This window comes from Rhinoraja longicauda, chromosome 13 (assembly GCF_053455715.1).
Source record: "Rhinoraja longicauda isolate Sanriku21f chromosome 13, sRhiLon1.1, whole genome shotgun sequence".
NCBI classification, from domain to species: domain Eukaryota; kingdom Metazoa; phylum Chordata; class Chondrichthyes; order Rajiformes; family Arhynchobatidae; genus Rhinoraja; species Rhinoraja longicauda.
The window spans coordinates 27,558,241-27,579,759 of record NC_135965.1 but is presented as its reverse complement, the minus strand read 5'-3'; the positions used below and the strand labels follow the sequence as shown (position 1 = coordinate 27,579,759).

Genomic DNA, 21,519 nt, shown 5'->3' with positions numbered 1-21,519 from the left:
TCTCACTTAAATGTAATGGCAACTTTCCGACTTTTCCAGTGACCTCTTTTCCACTTGCCATTACTGCACAGGTAAGTAGGAGGGATCTTATGTAGACCTAATAGAACAGACCTTCCAGTCGTTATTTCCAGTTTAATTGGTTGTTTATTGAAGTAGTTGTACAAACAAGGAGATGAACATACCAGGCTTTACTTATTCCGCATGCAAGTTGTAACTGGCTGCTCTGTCCCTGGTCTGGTAAGAACAGTATGCTCTCACTCCCTGTCCCATATGCCCATGTAAACATAGCACAAAAAGTAAGGAAATTTGTGTTTGGTAGATTATTTCTTTGTTGTAACAATGCTTCTTGGCAATAAATCTTATACCGTTGGAAAGCCTGTTTATTTCCCTTTTAAATGGTGCCACATTTATAAGGAACATGCATTTGTGGGATGAGCAGCAGAGCTGAGTATATGGGTTGCGCCCATGAAAAATTTGCCAAATCTTCTCTGCCAATGCCAAACAGCTTATTCTGCTGTTGCTATTGACTCTTGTTTTGAGCTTCTGGTACCCCCAGGTGCTGACAATCAGGTGCCTGATTGGCACCTGATTGGCAGCATCTGTGAGCATGGGCCCTGCTACAGTGGTCAGTAGGTGTCTGCTCCAAGAATCGGCATGCCACGTTTGACTGATCTGGATAGGGCCCGTGCGATAGGGCAACTTCAAGCTGGTGTTCCGCAAAACCAAGTTGCGGCATTATTTGGAGTGAGCCCTAGTACCATCTCCAAAGTGAAGGCCAAGTTCCATATAACGGGGGATGTCAGAGACAGGCCGCGAAGTGGGCGTCCCAAGAAGACGACACCCGAAGAAGACCGTTTCCTCACCCTGTCAGCACTTAGGAACCGTAGGCTGTCTTCTACAGATTTGCAGTCAAGGTTTGCAGGACGATATGGCCGACGGCTCTCTGCCCAGACAATTCGGAACAGACTGCCCGCAGCCGATCTCCGGTCTCATAGGGCTGCCAGGCCTGCCATGACTGCCCTTCACCGTTAGGCCCGTTTGCGCTGGTGTTGGCAACACGTGCACTGGAACCTGAACATGTGGAGGAACGTTATGTTCAGCGATGAGTCCAGATTCTGCCTACGGCAGTTGGATCATAGGGTCAAAGTGTGGAGAAGACGCGGAGAACGCTATGCTGATTGCTGCACCGATAGAGTAACATCTTTTGGTGGAGGCAGTGTGATGGTGTGGGGCGGCATCTCCCTCACTGGAAAAATGAGGCTTGTCATCATTGGAGGCAATCTCAATGCAGAGAGATATCGAGATGAGATTCTGCAACCAGTGGCAATCCCATATCTCCAGTCTGGGACCGAACTCTATCCTCCAAGATGACAATGCTCGCCCCCACAGAGCAGGGTTTCTCAGAGACTACCTCCAGAATTTGGGAGTGGAGAGGATGGAATGGCCTGCCAGCAGTCCTGACCTCAACCCCATTGAACACTTGTGGGATCAGCTTGGGCATGCTGTTCGTGCCAGAGTGACCAACACAACCACGTTGGCTGACTTGCGACAAATGCTGGTTGAAGAATGTGATGCCATCCCACAACAGTGTGTGACCAGCTGGTGACCAGCATGAGGAGGTGCCAGGCTGTTGTGGCTGTGTATGGTTCTTCCACACGCTACTGAGGCTCCTGTTTATTAAATTAATAAATTGTTAAATTGCCAATATGTCTTGTTTCTTCAGACTTCAATCATCCAATCCACCAAACAACACCGAACAAGAGTCAATGGCAGAATAAGCTGTTTGGCATTGGCAGAGATTTGGCAGATTTTTCATGGGCGCAACCCACATACTCAGCTCTGCTGCTCATCCCACAAATGCATGTTCCTTACAAATGTGGCACCATTTAAAAGGGAAATAAACAGGCTTTCCAACGGTATAAGATTTATTGCCAAGAAGCATTGTTACAACAAAGAAATAATCTACCAAACACAAATTTCCTTACTTTTTGTGCTATGTTTATATATACACACCACCCTGGGCATCTAATGACCACCCCCAAGTGTCCAAAATAATACTGCAAGATATATCTGGACAAAATATAATATGTCAACAGTAGCTGGCCTAAACATAAATGACTCCGACGGGGGGAAGGTTGCAGCCAACAACCTTCTCAGCTGATCGAACGATTTGGTGCAGCCTCCAGATGTCGTGCTTGTTTGCTGAGCCAAACCAGACCATGATGGAGGTGACGACAGACTACAACGGCAGTGTAGAATTGGACCAACATTGCCTGTGGCTGATTGTGTTTCCACAGCTGCCGCAGGAAGTATATCTTCTGTTGGGCCTTTTTGACTGTGGCGTCGATGGTGGCCTCCCATTTAAGGTCCTTGGAGATGGTTCCAAGGAACTTAAATGACTCCACAGAAGTCACTGTGGTGTTGTCGATGGTGAATGGGGGGAGGGGTGGGGTAGCTCTCCTAAAGTCTACGATCAGTTCCACTGTCTTAAGAGCATTGAGCTCCAGGTTGTTACGAAGGCACCAGGATGCCAGCTGTGTCACTTCACGTCTGTAGGCAGATTTCTCCCTATCCTGGATCAGTCCAAACAGGGTTGTGTCATCCGCAAACTTGAGAATCTTGACAGGAGTCTGTGGAGGGGCAGTCGTTGGTGTAGAGAGAGTAAAGGAGAGGGGAGAGTACGCAGCCTTACGGTGCTCCTATGCTGAGTGTCTGCGGGTCCGAGATGTGCTTTCCCAGCCTCACATGCTGCTTGGGCTGTCTGTCAGGAAGTTGATGATCTACTGACAGAGGGATTCAGGCACAGTCAACTAGGAGAGTTTGGAGTGTAGTAGCTCTGGCACAATGGTGATAAATGCAGAGCTGAAGTCCACAAACAATATTCTTGCATAGGTCCCCTTGCAGCCTAGGTGCTGGAGGATGAGGCTTTCCATTCCAAGACATCTAACGTGTCCTTTCTTTAGTAAACACAGTTTACCCCATGTAGCCTTAATTTCTTTATTAAAATACAGGCAGTTCTGCTATGGCACATTTCCACAATACTACCTGGATATGCAGTAATGAAACAAAGTTTATGCAGTAATGAAACAAAGATTGATTCTCATTATGTTTTATTTATTATAAGAACCAGACAACTTAAACTGCACTGAACCTTTGACAGGTAAACAAAATTATTATGGCAATTTTTCTTTTGCTATTGCAGCAGCATGAAGATGCGGCACTGTTAAGGAACCGGACAATTACTTCAATGTTGAGAAACCACCTAAAGTAAGCAAAATTGGTAAACGTTGCAATTGTCTTAAAAACTACCGCCAATAAATTTAAACAAGGCGTTTGAAGTGCAGACTGTCAGGAAAATGAATTCCGACAATCTGAGAAGCAAAAAATAAACATTTAAATTCTAATCCAGACGGGCCAAAATGGTCAAATTCTTTGCCTATTTAGTGTTACATTTCTGGAACATATCAACAATAGTCTGTTGTTTTCTACTGTTTCTCAGTTCACTGACAGTAATCAATGCAGCAGAATTAGCATCCATGGAGGCTAGTGTTCTCTGACATTGGGCCTTTTGATTGTTAAAGAGTCTTGTTGGATCCTGAAAGATACCACGTTTCTGTCTGCATGTCATAGACGAGTTATTCTTGAGCATGGTTTGCTTATTACTGATGCTGGACTGTGATCTTGATGGGGTTTTAGAGTTTCGATGGCTCTTTGGGGTTGCCAGTGGAGTTTTATTTTTTGCAAGCACCTTTTGTTCACAATTTTTTGGCAAGTTCTTGGTCCGAAGCAAATATTCATCAGGTGTCCCTCTTGTCCTATTAACAGTCTGCGTCTCTTTATCAAGTTCTTTCTGTAGTTTTATGGCCAACAATCGATCCGTCTCTTCCATTTTGCACTTATCTAAAAGTTGACTCTCCCAGTCTGCAGGATGATCATGATTAAACATATTGTGGCAAAATTGAGGGTTCTCACTGGGCTCATCATGGATTTCAGGACAAATTTTTCTCTTTTTAACCAAGACACCAGTAGATGTAGAGACTTCTGTGGAATTACATGCTTTTCTTTTCGCAACTGTTGTCATTTTAAAGGGGCTTTGGCTCAAAATTTCATGCTCTGTAGTTTCATCTTGTATCAAATGTTGGACTGTTGCATGGGCCACATTAGTTGAAGTAGAACCTGCACTAGAAAAATCTGTCTCAAGTTTATTATTTAAAATTGGAACAGTTGTGAAATCCACCAGATTTTCATTACAATTACTTGAATTCATCTTCAATTCTATAAGTGCGACATCTTCCTTGGACTTGCCAACATTATGTGCACTGCTGCAAGCTTCTAGCATCTCGCTTTCATTGTGCTCTGAACTGCACTGACTGGTATACTCCCCCATTTGACAATCTGCGATGGCTTCATCAGGAGTTCCTTCAATAAACTGCACCAATTCTGAATGGTCCGAACTGGAGACTGTCTCCTCTTCTTTATCACAATTAAAAAGATGAATATTTGTAGTAGAGCTACTGCTTGAAATTATTTCATCTGCTTCAGATGTGATCTCCTGGAAAAAAAATTACATCTAATTAGTTTTATTCAAATACAAGGGAATATTTGCATAAAAAAAACAACTGCTCACATTAGCGTTTGCCATCTCTTGTCTAACTTGAAGTTCAGCACAATCCAGAAAATTGTGAAGTAAAAGCTACGATATTCAGCAGCGGTTGGGTATTGGAGTTAGGGACAAAATACTATTAATTTTGTAAGAAAGTCAATTCACATCAGCTTTAAGAACTTTTGGCCAATTTTACTGGGCTTCATTGTGCAATATGGAGAGCTGTTAGAGCACAAAATCTAAAGGACCAACATTCCAGGTTTACTTTACATAAACTAAAAGCCTTAACTGAATGCAGCTGAACAACTGGTCACAAGGAGAAAGAGGGTAAAATCAGATGTTGGTTTTGTCCTATTCAATCTTGCTGGGCTGAACTTGGATGTGAAATTTTCCCTGCATCAAAAGCAATCCCAATAAACATCCAATCTTTCAACAACTCCATCTCACAGGTGGTCCCCAAGGCTCGTTCTGCCACCACCCAGCCAAAGTTATTCGTATATTCTGTGGAGTTCAAAAAAGTGGTTTGATTTCTATAAATCAAAAAGGGAATGTTACATGAGCCATTTATCTCACTCTCAGTCTATAGAAAGTTAAAATCCCCAACTAGGATAATCCTATTATTCTAGCCACTCTTCACAAATACCCTGCATATTTGTCCTCCAATTCCTGTTGACTATTTGAGGGTCCATTGTACAACCTCATTAAGGTGATCATCCCCTTCTTATTTCTTAGCTCCACTCATAAAGCCTCATTGGATGATCCCCTATCATCTATCCCCATGATGTTCTTCTTAATCAAAAATGTGACTGCTCCTCCTCTTTCTTCCACACTATTGCATCTGTACCCTGAAACATTAGGTTGCCAATCCTGTCCCTCCCCTACCCTTCATGGGCTACACAGAAGCGACCTTGCTTCGGTTGCACTTGGGGGCCTCCCTCACCACTCTGACCACTGATTCCTGCATTGTTGCTACTTCAGCCATCCCTATAGAATTCAAAAGTTACCACTTTTGCCAACAATTTCTACATTACACACCAGACTTGCATTCTTGACAAGCGATAGGTTACAACATCTAATATCCAGACATTTCTCATCCTGACTACCTCTCCCACCCAATTTCGTTGAAAGACTCAATCTGTTTTACTAGCTCTGGTGTATCTGTTCAGTTAGTGAAACTTTCCAAACCTGTGCCGTGAAGCTGCCTTCTTTGCTTCTTAATTCCTTTTCATTCCACTTGACTTAAAAGAGCTCAATTAAAGAGACAGGGGAGCGAGGGCAAAGGAAAAGGATGAAGCATTCACAACCAAGTTCAGCCAGAAGTGTCAAATTATACACATCAGCTTTGTCTCAAGATCTCTTCCATCACAGCCTCCAACCAATTCAGTTCATACCCTATAGTTTTCAAATTGCATCCAATACTGAGAACAGATACAAAAAAGAAAGTGGGGCCTGACAATATCCCAGCAGTGAAGATCTGATCTAGAACTAGCTGCTACTTAGCTAAGCTGATCCACTGATTCCCACATTGCAACATTATTACTTACAACCATGTAGGGGAAAAAAATCATTCAGGTATGTCTACCTTACAAAAAGGTTAAGACTAATCCATTCGTCTGTTCATATTTTGAAGTCTATCATCAAATCACAGTGATGGAAGTAATCATCAATAATGCTATCAAAACATGTGCTTGATAATGTCTAGTTTGGACCTCACTGTCCGCGTCAAACATGGAACGAAGAACCATTACTTAGGCATGCCTGACTGCTCATTATCTCAAGGCAACATTTGACGAAGTCTGAGTCAACAGGCAAGAAGAAACATTTATTTTTTTATAATGTCCTCTTTTATTGGCATTTCACAACAAACACATTTCCATAAAACGGGTTTCAGGTATAATGCTATATGTATACATCATCCACTTATGTTTGTCTTGAATTGCCTCTTTTTGTAATTTGTACAAAGCAAATATAGAAACAGAAACACAATAAAAACTACAAACACTTAGGGAGAGATCCTTTCTTTACCCTATAATCAAAAATTTGTAAAATTAAAGTCTGGCCTATGAGGCGTTATATAGTTAACTCAATTTTCCCCCGCATGTCACAAATAAATCCAATTTAAAGTTAACATATGCTGTTATTTTCTCCATTTTATAAATATCCATTGTGATGTCCATCCGTGCATTCAGAGTTGGGCTCTCCTGTGATAACCATTTCTTTGTGAGAGCTTTTTTTACCAGCTACCATCAGTATATTCAGCAAGTATTTGTCTTTTTTTCCCGCCAGTCTTCAGGTATGAGTCCAAAAAACATAGTCTTACTCTCCAGGGGCACATGACATCTAAAAGTGTCTTGTAAGGCATCATGTAACTCTCTCCAAAAATCTTTAATAACAGGGCAATCCCAGAGAACATGGTAATGATCTGCCTTTTAATTTCCACATTTTCTCCAGCAAAATGGAGAGCTCCCACCATAATGGGCTTTCTGAGAAGGCGTAATAAAATACCGCATCAGACTTTTCCAACTAAACTCCCTCCAATTTTGTGAGTAGGTACACTTCCATTGATGCCTCCATATTGCTGTCCATTCTTCCTCGGATATGATTATCCCTCCTTCCTTCTCCCATTTCATTTTAATATATAAGGTTGAGTGTGATTTAAGATTCAGTAACCCTTTATACATACATGAAATAATTTTACTACCAGTATTTGAATTATACGTTTTCCTAAATAATCCCGTCAAACCTATACTCGATTTCATTATGTTTTTAACATTTGTATTAACGTAGTTCTGCATCTGTAAGTATCGATAGAAATCTTGTTTTTCTAACATGAATTTTTCTTTAAGCATTTCAAAACTTAAGTGTTTCTTCTTTCATTATGTTACAAAGAGCAGTTATGCCTTTAACTGTCCACTCTTTAAACCTACTATCTAATTTATTAGGAGTAAAATTCTGTGTCATATGCGCACCATTTAAGGATTGTAATGTCTTCCTCTAAATTATAACTGTTTTCCATATTTTAAGAGTCAATTTTACCCAAGGATTTTCAATAGCATTTATATAGTCTTGTAGGTTGCTGTCAGCTATAATCGCTTGTACAGGGCTGGGGAGTGTTCTCTCTTCAATATTTTTTCATTGAGCATCATATAATGGGTTGCACCAGCATATCATAGGTCTTAACTGTGCTGCCTGAAGAACCATTACTTAGGCATGCCTGACTGCTCATTATCTCAAGGCAGCATTTGACAAAGTCTGATAAAACTGAGTCAACAGGCAAGGAGAAAACATTTCAATGGGTAAAGCTAAACACTTCATGATGGAAGACATTGTCAGAGTCTGAGCCACAGCTCTGAAAAAGCCTTTCGGCTCACAAGATCCATATGGAGCATCAATCACCGATTTACAACTTTGCATTAATTTTATTTTTTTAATTTCCCCACATTCTCAACTCCTGCGAGACTACTGAACTAGGGAGAGCAATTGCAGAGGACCCAAATTGATTATAGTTATCAACTACTGCAATTTTAGGGTTACAATCCAAGGGTGGAGGAGTCTGCTTCATGACCAACAATAACTGGTGCAACCCTAGGAATATTAAGACGCTTTCTCGTTCCTGCTCGCCGGACCTGGAGCATCTGACTATCTTATGCCGTCCATTTTACCTTCCCCGGGAGTTCAGCTCGGTGATCATCACAGCCGTCTATATTCCACCGCATGCGGACACCGACATGGCACTGCCATTTTCCTGGTGCCGGAGTATAAACAACGGATAGTAAGGGAAACGGCAGTGACGAGGAACGTAAAGCGGTGGTCTAACCATTCAGAGGCCATGCTGCAAGATGTGTTGTGTCGACACCAAAACAAGAACCCTGATGCGGCTGTGGTGGTGACTGGAGATTTTAATAGGGCAAATCTCAAAAAGGTCATGCATAACTTTTGCCAACACATCACATGTGTCACCAGGGGGGAAAGAACTTTGGACCACTGCTACACGCCATTCAGGAAAGGCTACAAGGCCGTTCCTCTCCCTCCTTTTGGAAAATCTGACCACGCTGCCATTTTCCTGCTGCCGGAGTATAAACAACGGATAGTAAGGGAAACGGCGGTGACGAGGGACGTAAAGCGGTGGTCTGACCATTCAGAGGCTATGCTGCAAGATGCACTGAGCGATGTCGACTGGAATATGTTCCAAGCAAGTTCCAGAGACGTCAATGAGTTTGCAGAAGCGGTTACGGACCTCATTGCAACAATAGCCGATAACATCGTCCCCACGGTAAGGGTTAGTATCTTTCCTAATCAAAAACCCTGGGTGGACAGGTCTATTCGCGTTGCCTTGAATTCTCGCACCACTGCTTACAACTCCGGCCTGGCATCCGGCAATATGGATGACTACAAGGTAGAGTCCTACCGACTGCGAAGTGTGGTGAAGGACGCAAAAAGGAGGTACAGGGACAGGATAGAGTCGCAGATGGAGCAGCAGGAGACCAGGCGCCTTTGGCAGGGGCTACGGACTATAACTAGCTACCGGTGCAGCCCCCCCTCAACCGGAAGTGCCGGCACCTCCCTAGCCGATGACTTGAACTCCTTCTACGCACGATTTAAGATGGGCAACATTACCCCTAGCTCGCCGTCTAAAAACAACACTGCCAGCGGGCTGGCTAGCGAGACTGGAGGGGGATCCACCACTGGGGATGTGCACACATTCTCGGTGTCCGAGCACAACGTGAGGAGGGCTCTGACGCGTGTGAACACGAGGAAAGCTGTAGGCCCAGATGGCATATCTGGGCGAGTACTAAAGTCTTGTGCCACTCAGCTTGCTCCAGTCCTGCATGTTTCAAAAGATCCATCATCGTACCAGTGCCAAAGAATGCCTCTCCAGCTTGTTTGAATGACTATCGACCGGTGGCCCTCACCTTGGTGGTCATGAAATGCTTCGAGAAGCTGATCAAGAACCACATCTGTGCCTTCCTCCCTCGCAATATGGACCCGCTGCAGTTCGCATACCGTCCAAACAGATCCACGGATGATGCGGTCTCCCAGGTTCTGCACACCACTCTCTCATCTTGACAGCCAAAAGGGGGGCTATGTGAGGATGCTGTTCATTGATTTTAGTTCAGCTTTCAACACAATAGTCCCCACCAGACTGGCTGGGAAGCTGCTGAAACTGGGGCTTAACACTCCCCTGTGTACCTGGGTCCTGGACTTTCTCACCACCAGGCCCCAAGTGGTCAAGATGGGGAGACATACATCTAACCCCCTCACTCTGAACACAGGATCCCCCCCCAGGGTTGCATCCAGTAGCCCCCTACTGTACTCCCTGTACACAAATGACTGTGGGGCCAGGTTTAGCTCCAACTCCATCATCAAGTTTGCTGACAACACTGTGGTGGTGGGCCTGATCTCCGATAATGAGGAGGCCTACCGGGAGGAGGTGGCTGATCTGGCACTCTGGTGTCAGGACAACAGCCTCCTCTTGAATGTCACAAAAACTAAGGAGCTGATTGTAGTCTTTAGAAGGGCTCAACATCCAAGGACGTACACGCCACGAGGTAAATGGGATTACGGTGGATAGGGTGAGTAGCTTTAAATACCTGGGAGTCCACATCACAGAGGATCTGACATGGACAACACACATTGCCGCACTGGTGAGTAAAGCAAGGCAGCGCCTTTACCACCTCAGACAGTTGAGGAAATTCAGAGTCTCTCTGAGGATCCTTCAGTGCTTCTACTCTGGGGCTGTTGAAAGCATCTTGTCCGAAAACATCACAATCTGGTTTGGGAATAGCTCTGCCCAGGACAAGAAGGCTCTGCGGAGAGTAGTGTGTTCGGCTGAACGCACTATGGGAACTACACTTGCCCCCCTGCAGGACCTATACATCAGGAGGTGCAGATCCAGAGCCAGCAACATTATGGGGGACCCCTACCACCCCAGCAAAGGACTGTTCGAGCTGCTACGGTCAGGCAAATGCCTCTGCTGTCACGCTGTGAAAACAGAGAGGATGCGACGGAGTTTCTTCCCACAGGCCATCAGGACTGTTAACTCTCATATCACCAGGGACTAATTTAATTTACTGTATTAATTTATTTTTTGTTACATTTATTTTTTTCTATTCTGTTTTGTACTTTTAGCACAATCCACAGGCGTTGCCACTTTCATTTCACTGCACGTCTTGTATATGTATGTAACAAATAAAGTTGACTTGACTTGACATTTAATATCAAATTGCACAAGATATATGCAATATAACATTGAAATAATTAATTTCATACACACTTACTGGACCAGAGACATTGTTTCTCAGTCTATTAATTGCAGCTGTTTGATGCTTTGGCAAAGTTGGGGATAAATACCTGAAATAAAAATGGAAACGTTAAAAATAACTGTATTAGGACCTTGGGCTGGTGCTAGTCTTGGCCTAATGGTAGCAAATGAACTTGCATTAGAATCAACCCCGATTACAGATATCAAGGCAAAATATTAAATAAGTTACCATTCTAGAATTCCACACTTCCACAATCCTCTTTTCGTTTTAAATGACCAGACCCAATTTCTTCAGTTGTTTGTGTTAGGACAACCCTCATTCCAGAACCTTAGTTTTAGATTATAGACTGTCATGTGATTCCTCTTACTGAAGTGCATGGCCTCACTTTCCTATATTAAACTCCACTTGCTCCATTTTCTGCCATCTACCCAACCCATTTCTGTTGTCCTGCAGACTACAGATATCCTTATTGCAGAGTGTTATTGAACACTTCAATTTATGCATGCTGAATCCTCCAAATCATTAATATAGAGTAAATAATTGATAGGCAAGGATGAATCCTTGGGGCTCATCACTCCACATCGTTCCAACTGAATACAACTAATTTATTCCTCTTTGTGATAACTAGTTTCATTCCATGTTAACCACTTCCCCAATATTTTGAGTTCTGTGTGGCAGCGTATTCATTTTTTAGCTCTGGGTCCTCCCAATACAAGAAGCGTGCACTTGATCGGCTCAACAAATTGGAAATGTAGGGATTACGTTAATCACTAACAATGGAGTGATTAATGCAGGCAGTGATCAAGGATCGAAGTATGCAAAAACCAGAGGATTGTCTGTGGAGATGTATAAAGCAGTTAGGGACAGATGAACCCATGAATCTCTTGTAATTATTCACATAATGATACCAGCACTCTGACTTGCATAAGAGGCGACTTACATAACCTTGCACTTTAAATACCTAACCCATATCATCTTCTATTCACAATATTTGAACACCGGTTAAGAATTCCATTGCACGTCTACTTGCCTTTGTATATCTTCCATATTATTCGGGCTTGGTGCTATCAATTTAGTTCCTTTGGAGATGGACGAATTGAATTTTGAGGAAATTGATTTTGTGTGCCCACCCAGTTTTTCTGGAGTTGCTCTGTGTATTGAATTCTGCAGAGAAAGAGAATTTAAAAGATAAAATGTTGCAATCATGTTTATTGCTATACTCTACATTTTCAAGGACATTAATTGTGAGCAATTATTTTCCCACTTTGTGCACAACACTTCCATTCTCAGAATTGTCCTATTGCAACAGACTGAACAATGGTGCTAGTGACATGGCATATAGATTTTTAAAACTGTTGTCATGAAAATACATCAATACACAAATTTCTGCTGGAGTTTTCAAATTCAGTATGCTGGTGCTAACACTATACTGGGCACAGTAAAATGCCATTAACCTGACACAAATGGAGCTTTGCTGGAGCCAGACAAGCAGACTCCCCAGACTAAATCAAATGTTATTCCATTAATACTTCAAATTAATTTTCAAGCAACAAACTGAGGAACTCAAGCACATGGAAGACATTCTGATTATTGATTTGAGCAAGTATTTGTACATCCAAATGAATAAATGTGACTGAGGCATTGCAATGGGTATTTTCACATAAAAGACATTTAGACATTCAGGAAATTAAGGCCACATGGTCAGTGTACTGGACTTGCAACCTAAAGGATGCAAATTTATGTAATTGTAGCAAAGAGCAAATTACATTACATCTCAAATGTATCCTGTAATCACTGCTAATTGCGATTACCATCTGCAGATTATAGAGCTGATACAGCAAGAATTCTTTATTCTAATTTAACGAACCTTAAAGCAAATAGTGAATCTTAGAGGCCATGGTGCTCAGGTAGCCAAATATCAAATGCTTTGTATTAGGTAGGGCATAGAGCACTTTATCTGTATTAAAGATTTGTGCGAAGGGGTTTATGAACATATTTGAAATAATTGATGTTGGGACATTTCCTCAGGTATCCCCATGATTTAACAAATGACCCACCTACAAGCATGTAGGAAAGGAGCAACTGGTCCATAAAACCTATTCCAGTCAATCATGGAACATAGCATCATGACCAGTATACCCCAGTGAAAAACATCATTTCCTAATCCCAAAGACAAACTCTGTTTAAATTTCCTATTCAAATACAGCAGAGAATCCAGCCTTCATCGGGAGGGTACATTGAGGGACACAACTGATCTTAAAGACTGCCAAGATATTTCATACCTACAATATTTGCTATAACCACAGACATATTATAAACAGCAACTTATTCTAAGGTTAATGGCTGTGGAACAAAATTCAGTTCACCATACGGGTTCAACTGCTGTTCTTAAGCAGGATTGTATTTTCCTAAAGACAATAGGTTTACACCAATCAGCTCAAACCATGAAAACAAACTTCTCCATTGATTTTTACATACCACCTCCTCAGTCAATATCTTAGCTAGCTTTTCATCTTTTTTTAGTTGTTCATCCATTTCTTTCCTGTTCTGTTCCGCATGCATTTGCTGTTCCCGTTCCTCTGCCAAAAGCTTCTGAATGAAATCTTCACTTGCTCTGTGTTCCTCTTCTTCAAAAGCACGACGCTCTGCCTGCAACTGTTAAACATGAATATTCAGCATCTCTTTATCTAGCAATGAAAACATCCAACAGATTATAAATCAATTATGAACATTAGAATTTATTTCTAATTCCCACAAATTGCCAAAAGGGGATAATACTCTTTCGCAGCACACCTGCATTATATAATATGTTAGATGAATTTACACTGATTAAAAGGCACATGTACCGTACAAGGAATATTCATGGGCTCAAGAATTCCCAAAAGATATGAAACGGTCAGGAAGTCACCGGCACAGATTTTCAACCACAACTCAATGTTGTTGGCATTGAATGTAGAATGTAGTCAGGGAGCAGCTTCTACCCAGGTTAAAAGAAATGAAACAATATTAGAAACTGCAAAAGAATTGAAGCAGTTTGCAGACCAAGAACGAAGATTCCAGGTGGCTACATTCTACATTCAATCCCCAAAAACCTTTGCCACTCTGTGCTTTGTATTAAAGAATGTTAATCTGAAATTTATTACCCACCAAATGAAGCAACTTAAAATAACTTCCCTTATACAACAATGTGCCAAAAAAATTAAGTGCAATTATACCTCGATTTACAATGGTGCTAAAGTTACAGGCAACCAATTTGAATCACTTGTTGTTCCATAGTTGTAGCTTCTGTAATTAAGGAACATATGCACAAGCAGAAGACTGAAGGGTCAAAAGAAACACTAAATTCCAAATATACTGACCATGCAACCAAACCCAACCAGTCGTGAGCCAAATACCTAAAGTATTTATGTCATAGAACAAAATTATGTCCATACAATACAACTAGGAAAATTGAACTGAAATGCTAACAGTGCTTTTCTATCTTGATGTCACTGGACAGTAATGAAGGTGTACATTCCTGTCTTGCTTCCAAACTGAATGCCTAGTACAGAGTTGCCAAAACAACCAGTTGGTTGGTAGAATATCCCTCCTACACCCAATTTCAGTATTCATTTTATCATTCCCTAGCCTAGACTGGTCATAATCAATATTAAATACTTTCATATTCCTTTTACAGCATCCTTTAAGGAGCAGACTGATTGCACAAATGTAATTTGTGCCATCATTGCCCCTTACAGAACCTATTTGGGGATGTGGTCCCTTTCAATGTATGCATAAACCCAAGCCAGCATGTTTGAGTCCAGGGTGAGGGGGTAATAGGGGTGGGGAGGGGGGAATGGGGGTGGAGGCAGGGCTGGGGGAGGGGGAAGGGGAGGGGCAAGTGGGGGTGGGGGGATGGAGTGAGTCAGTGGGGGAGATGGGGGGGGATAAGGGGTATTGATTGGGGGGTTGAGGGTGCTACATCAATACAGGAGAGGCTTTGGATCCAGGGCTCACTCAGTGAACCCTCTCCCCTTCCCTGTTCCCCCTCTACAAGGAATGGGCCCAACGGGTCCACTTGGTCTAGTGTTATGATAAAAGGAGGGAATGAAAGAGTTTAAGTATTTTTAAAAAAAAGAAAAGATACACAAAATTGTTGCCGGCTTCTTCTTGCACGTTGCACATGGCTTAGCTAAGCAGAGAGAGAAAAGATAAAGCTGTGTTTAACCGTGAGAAGTACAGCTAAGCAGAAAAGATAAAGCTGTGTCGAACCGTGAGAAGTGCAGCACATACTTTTTTTTAAAATTAACCTACTGATGACTTCTTAATACCTTATATGGACATGGTCTTATTCTTTCACTACCTTGTATGGGCATGATGTGAGTGGTGCCACCTCATTCACCGATAAGAAAATATATAACTATACTGTTTTGTCCTTTGTTTTGGTGAGTGGGACACGAGGTGAGCTTGGGTGTCTGAAGACATCCGGTGCTGATCTCCCCACTTCCGCCTGGCGTAATAAAGACTTTACTGTTTCACCACTAACTTTGTTGCATTGTTGTCTGTCTAGAGAAAACGAACTTTAACAAGCATGGTCGTCTTTGTTTGATATTTTTGTCTCCTTCCACAAAATGCTAATTAGACACTTTAAAGCAGAGTATTGGATGGAAAAGGGCAAATAAAAGTGCTACAATATGGAAGTAGAAATCTTTGAAGTGTTAAATTTCTTCACCATGCTTAGATTGGATTATGCCCACACCGAGAAAGGACAAATTTGGGAAAAGAAGGTGGAAATGTCAAAGACCAGAGGGCCTAGCTTTAAGGTGAAAAGGACAAAGTTTGAAGATGTACGAGACAGGTTCTTTTTGCCTGGAACATGCTGTCAGCGATAGTGGAGAAGATACAATAGTGACATTTAAGAGACTTTTAGATATGCACGCAGATATGCAGGGAATGGAGGGGTACGGATCATGTGCAAGCAGATTACTTTAATTTAGCTTAGCGTTGTGTGCAGCACAGACATTGTGGGCAAAGGGCTTGCTCATTTCTATGTTGTACGACACCACTAATAATTTCCCTTATTTAACATTACACAAATTAAATGATATTTTTTTATTAATAAAACTAAACTTGAGTTCAACCAAAGGAAAGAGAAACATGCACCAATTTAAAGCTATTCTTCAGTTCCCAAAAGCAAAGTTTGAGTTTTTGTAAGTTCACTGGTGGACAATAAAAGAGTAAGCATGCTCAAGTTATGGAGAAACATTCTAGTTTTTAAATTGCACAGAAATGCATAGAATCACACAAATAGATTATTGCTGCATGAAATAGAGATCTACTTCTCACCTTGCTGATCTGCTCTTCATATTCTTGTCGCAACTCGCCAGGTTTACATAGTTGAGGTGGTGGACACAATCTGTCAACTTATGAAATAGGAGGATTAATTATTAACTTCTTACTCCATGATGTAAATAATTTCACTTGACCCTGCATATTACTAGATGAATTGGAATACATTTAATAACGACTCGGCATTTGAATTTGAAAGTAGAACAAGGAGTAAAGAACCTGTCGACAAATCAGTAACCATTTTATTAATCTAATATCCAAGCACCTTGTTCAGATCAACAGCTTTGCATAGAAACACACCTTGTAATGGACCTCTCTCCATGCAATTTGCCCACTCTGCGTAACATCCAGTATTGCTTTGTCACTGTATAAACAGATGAGTGAACTATTATTCTACCCCATTTTATTTGGAGGGTACAACAACAGTGCACTCATCTGCTTATAAAATTACAAAGTAATACTGGATATTATGCAGAGTGGGATTTTTTTTAAAGTATTCTCTTCCTATTTTACTTTCTTATCTTCCTACTCAAGTACCATCTTCTTACATTAAGGAGAGGTTGGACACACTTGGATTGTTTACTCTAGAGCAGAGGCTAAATGCAGACCTGATAGAAATATAAAATTATGATAGTCAGGGATAGGGTAGCTAGTCAGAGGCTACCTGTCTGTCTGTCTCAGTTTTCACCCTCGGTGGAAACAAAGACTAGAGGACATAGCTTTAAGATGAGTTTAAAAACAGAATAATGGGTGCCTAAAACACACTGCCAGGTGGAAGCAGACACGATAGTGACTCTGGATGGCTACATCGATCTGCAGGAAATGTAGCGATATTGTTCCTATGCAGGAAGAGATTAGTTTAACTTGGCTTCATGATGGGCACAGACATTGTGAGCCAAAGGAGCTGCCCTGTGCTGTACTGTTCAATGTTCTTTATCCACCATATATACACCATATATACAAGATCCACTTTCTCAGCAGTTTTTAATTGTTCTTTCCAACAACTCTTTAGCTTACTTTGACTTAATTTACTTATTTTTCATTAGGTGCATCTTCAAAAAATAGTTTTCCCACAATTGCCTTTAAAATTAGAGAATTAAGAATATGTCTTTACCCCCACTGCACATCAGCATAACTAACTTAAATATCTTAACATATCACAATTTAAAAAAATATTTCAACATCCCAAAAGCAACACTGCAATATGTCTTTTTTGGAAGGAGATGCTTGGGGTTTGGAGGGAAGAAATACTGCTCCGTAATGTTAGATAAGTTATAGAAGTAATTGCTCACAAGCTACTAAAGGTTCTTTCCCTGTTGGGGAAAAAAAAAAAGCATATTGGGCTACGTTTCAAAATGTTCAATACCAAATTCAAAGATACAGGAGACAATACTGTTGATTCTAGGGTCTCAAGCAACAAACAATCTCCTGAAGGAACTCAATGAGTTGAGCAGCATCTGGGCAGGAAATTATTGATGTTTTGGGTCAAAACTGCATCAGGATTAAGACAGAGGTGGGGGAAAGGGAGGGCACAATGAGACAAGAGCCAGTGGGTGATAGCAGTGCTGTAATCTAATAAAGTAGGTGATATATTGGAACTATTTGGGAGAGGGAAGAGTGGGGGATGTAACAAGAGGGTAAAATGTGAATAAAACTCAGTTTGGTACACACAGGCCTAAGTATGGTAGAACAACTCCAATGTTGGTTGCAGCCAAAAAATGGTAAGCACTAAAGTAGGTGCAGGAGCAGTCATAAATTAAAAGCTAGATTTAGGTTTATTACTGTGATGTGTACCAAGGTCTAGTGAGAAAAGATTTATTTTGCATGCTATCCAATTAAATCAGAAACTACTATACAAGAATACAATCAAGCCAAAATGAAGTACACAAGGTAGAGCAAAGAGAAATATACCAAATATACCAAAGTGTCTAATTAAGTAGGCTAGAGAATCAGAACTGTAGCTCAGCTTGTGAAAGTACCGGTCAGAACTCTGATAATAGAGGGGAAGAGACTGTTCCTGAATCTGGTGGTACATGCTTTCAAGCTTCTGTGTCTTCTGCCTGATAGTAGCAGGAAGAAGGAAAGGTCCTGATGACACTGGCTGCTTTCCCAAGACATTGTGGAGTCAATGGCTTGGAGCCTGGTCAGTGTATTGAACAGGGCAGCATGCACAACTCGTGTAATTTCTTGCAGTCTTGGGAATAACTGTTCCCAAACAAAGTTCCTATGCTCTATCTGCACTACCTATGCCTCAGTCCCCAATGAAGTAGAGGCGTGATACAATTTTCACTGCCGTTTCAATTTGGTTGGTCGACAAGATTATTGGTAATATCTACACCTAGGACAAAGAAGCTATGATAAAACAGAATTCATAAAACACTGGAAACATTGAACAGGTCAAACAGTGTGTGTGGAAATGGAAACAGCATTTTAGGCCAGAGATCATTCCTCAGATCTGAGAAACTGAGAAAACTGGTTTAATCAGACTATAAAAGGTAAAGAACCTTGGATGAACAGGGCAATTCAGTAGAAACAGGTCCTACAGCCCAATCTGTCCACTCTGACCAACATGTCCAAGTTCCACTAGTCCCATTTATCCACATTGGCCCATATCCTTCCAAACCTGCCTAACCATATATCTGTTTAACTGTTTCTTAAACATCAGGATAGTCCCTGCCTCAACTACCTCCTCTGGCAGGTTGTTCCATACACCCATCACCCTTTGTGTGAAAATGTTACCCCTCAGATCCCATATTAAATATTTCCCCCCTCACCTTAAACTTAAGTCCCATGGTCCTCAATTCACCAAACCTGACTCTGTGCATCTACCCAATTTATTCCTCTCACAATTTTATGTACCTCTATAAGATCACCCTTCATCCTCCTGCACTCCAAGGAAGAGTCATAACCTACTCAACCTCTTCCTAGATAGCTCAGATCCTCTCGTCCTGCCAACATCTTTATTAGAAGTCTTCAGATTCTTGGGCATTAAACATCTTAGTCCAGGGTCAAGCACATGCATGTAATCACAAAGAAGGCACACGAACATCTCCATTTTCTTAAAAGATTAAAGAGATTTAGCATATCATCAAACGCTAACAAACGTCAATTATACTGCAGGAAGTATCCCGACTGGCAACAACAATTCAACACACACTAATCCAAGAGGCTGCAGAGTGGCGGTCTCAGTCAGTCCATCACAAGCGCAGCCTCAAGTCAGCATCTATAATCAAGGATTTATTCACAAAATGCTGGAGTAACTCAGCAGGTCAGGCAGCATCTCGGGAGAGAAGGAATGGGTGACGTTTCGGGTCGAGACCCTTCTTCAGACTGAAGGATAATCAAGGATCCCACCATCCAGGGCATCTACCTCATTGCAGACCCTCGGACTACCTTCAATCATACTTTACATTACACTAAATGTTACTCCCTTTACACTGTGTCTGTACACAGTGGACGGCTTGATTGTAATCATGTATTGTCTTTCTGCTGACTGGATAGCAAGCAACAAAAAGCTTTTCGCCGTACCTGCTCTGCACATACAATAATAAACGAAAATGAAAGGGATTTCGACACTCACTCACCTTCGGTCGGCCCCACCACCCCGTTCCGAAGGAACTGCTGGCGGATGCGCTGCTCCAGCTCGGTGTTGACAAGGCCGCCGCGCCGGACCTGTGCCCGCACCCAGTTGGACAGGCGGCGGCGGCAGAGCGGGCAGTTCATGTTGCTGATTGTCACCGTCTGCTGAAAGCAGCCCCGGCACAGCGAGTGGCCGCACGGCGGCGTCACCGGCTCGGCCAGCATCTCCTGGCAGACCGGACAGGTGCACTCGGCCAGGCTGAGGGCCGGCGGCGGACTCGAGGCCTCGGCTTTCGCGGGGCCGCTCCGTTTACTTTGCTTCATGGCGGCGGCGGCGGCGGCGGCGGCGGCTGGGGACTGCTGTCCTCGCGCCGCGACCACCGTGCAGCGGCTTCGCCCCCAAACCGCCGCTCGCTTTGAAATGCCCCGCTCCCGAGCCCCTTCGCACTGCGGCTGCGCACGGACGTGCCCGCGCTTTTCGGTTACTCGCGGCTGCGCAGTACCAGCGTCCCGCGCCCTGCAAGTCGCGCGCTCTCCAAGCGGCCTGCAGAATACCCTCGCTCTGCGGCTGCGCACCCGAGGCTCACGGCTCGCTGACCTTTGCCTCTGCGGCTGCGTGTTGTCAAGATTTTGCTCAAGCGTTTCCACAGTCAAATCTTCTGGAAACTTTTAACGGGAAAAATATTACAAATACAGGAAATATGAAAATTACACAATGCCTAGATATCCTGCAGGACGGGCTTAATCTGCTGTTAGACAATAGCCATTCGGCCCTTCGAGCCAGCACCGCCATTCAATGTGATCATAGCTGATCATTCTCAATCAGTACCCCGTTCCTGCCTTCTCCCCATACCCCATGACTCCGCTATCCTTAAGAGCTCTATCTAGCTCTCTCTTGAATGCATTCAGAGAATTGGCCTCCACTGCCTTCTGAGGCATAGAATTCCACAGATTCACAACTCTGACTGAAAAAGTTTTTCCTCATCTCCATTCTAAATGGCCTACCCCTTATTCTTAAACTGTGGCCCCTTGTTCTGGACTCCCCCAACATTGGGAACATATTTCCTGCCTCTAACATAACCATTGGCAGCAGTGGGACAGAAGCTGCAGTTCTCAGCTACTCTGGATGGAAGGAATGGGTGACGTTTCGGGTTGAGACCCTTCTTTGAGTCTGAAAAGTCTCTAGAAATGCTGCCTGTCCCGCTGAGTTACTCCTCTTTTTCTAATCTGACATCATTCAGATAATAAACTGCCTTCTTGTTCTTGCCACCAAAGTGGATAACCTCACATTTATCCACTTTATACTGCATCTGCCCATTCACCCAACCTATCCAATTTACCCTGCAGTCTCATAGCGTCCTCCTTGCAGCTCACACTTACACCCAGCTTTGTGTCATCCGCAAACTTGGAGATGTTACGTTTAATTCCCTCGTCTAAATCGTCAATATATATTGTAAATAACTGGGGTCCCAGCACTGAACCTTATACTGCACTCCACTAGTCACTGCCTGCCATTCTGAAAAGGACCCGTTAATTGCTGCTCTTTGCTTCCTGTCTGCCAACCAGTACTCTATCCATGTCAATAACTGACCCCCAATATAATGTGCTTTAATTTTGCACACTAATCTCTTGTATGGGACCTTGTCAAAGGCATTTTGAAAGTCCAGATACATCACATCTACTGGCTCTCCCTTATCCATTCTACTTGTTACATCTTCCAGAAGATTAGTCAAGCATGATTTCCCC

General features: G+C 42.5%; 1 protein-coding gene across 1 annotated transcript; it reads right to left on the bottom strand.

Annotated features, from left to right (window-relative positions):
* Positions 1-1,986: 1,986 nt before the first annotated feature.
* Positions 1,987-20,233, bottom strand: rnf168 (ring finger protein 168). Its single transcript, XM_078410658.1, has 6 exons — positions 19,779-20,233; positions 16,192-16,268; positions 13,345-13,521; positions 11,897-12,030; positions 10,882-10,954; positions 1,987-4,552 (listed from the first exon to the last, which is right to left on the bottom strand). Exons 1-6 carry the CDS (start codon positions 20,095-20,097, stop codon positions 3,437-3,439), a joined length of 1,896 nt encoding a protein of 631 aa, XP_078266784.1. The 5' UTR covers positions 20,098-20,233; the 3' UTR covers positions 1,987-3,436.
* Between the last annotated feature and the right edge of the window lie 1,286 nt (positions 20,234-21,519).

Coding starts and splice junctions, on each gene's coding strand:
- rnf168 (XM_078410658.1), bottom strand. CDS start 20,097: ATGAAGCAAAGTAAACGGAGCGGCCCCGCGAAAGCCGAGGCCTCGAGT. Junction 16,269..19,778: donor GGTGGTGGGGCCGACCGAAG/GTGAGTGAGTGT, acceptor CTATTTCATAAG/TTGACAGATTGTGTCCACCA. Junction 13,522..16,191: donor ATGAAGAGCAGATCAGCAAG/GTGAGAAGTAGA, acceptor CATGTTTAACAG/TTGCAGGCAGAGCGTCGTGC.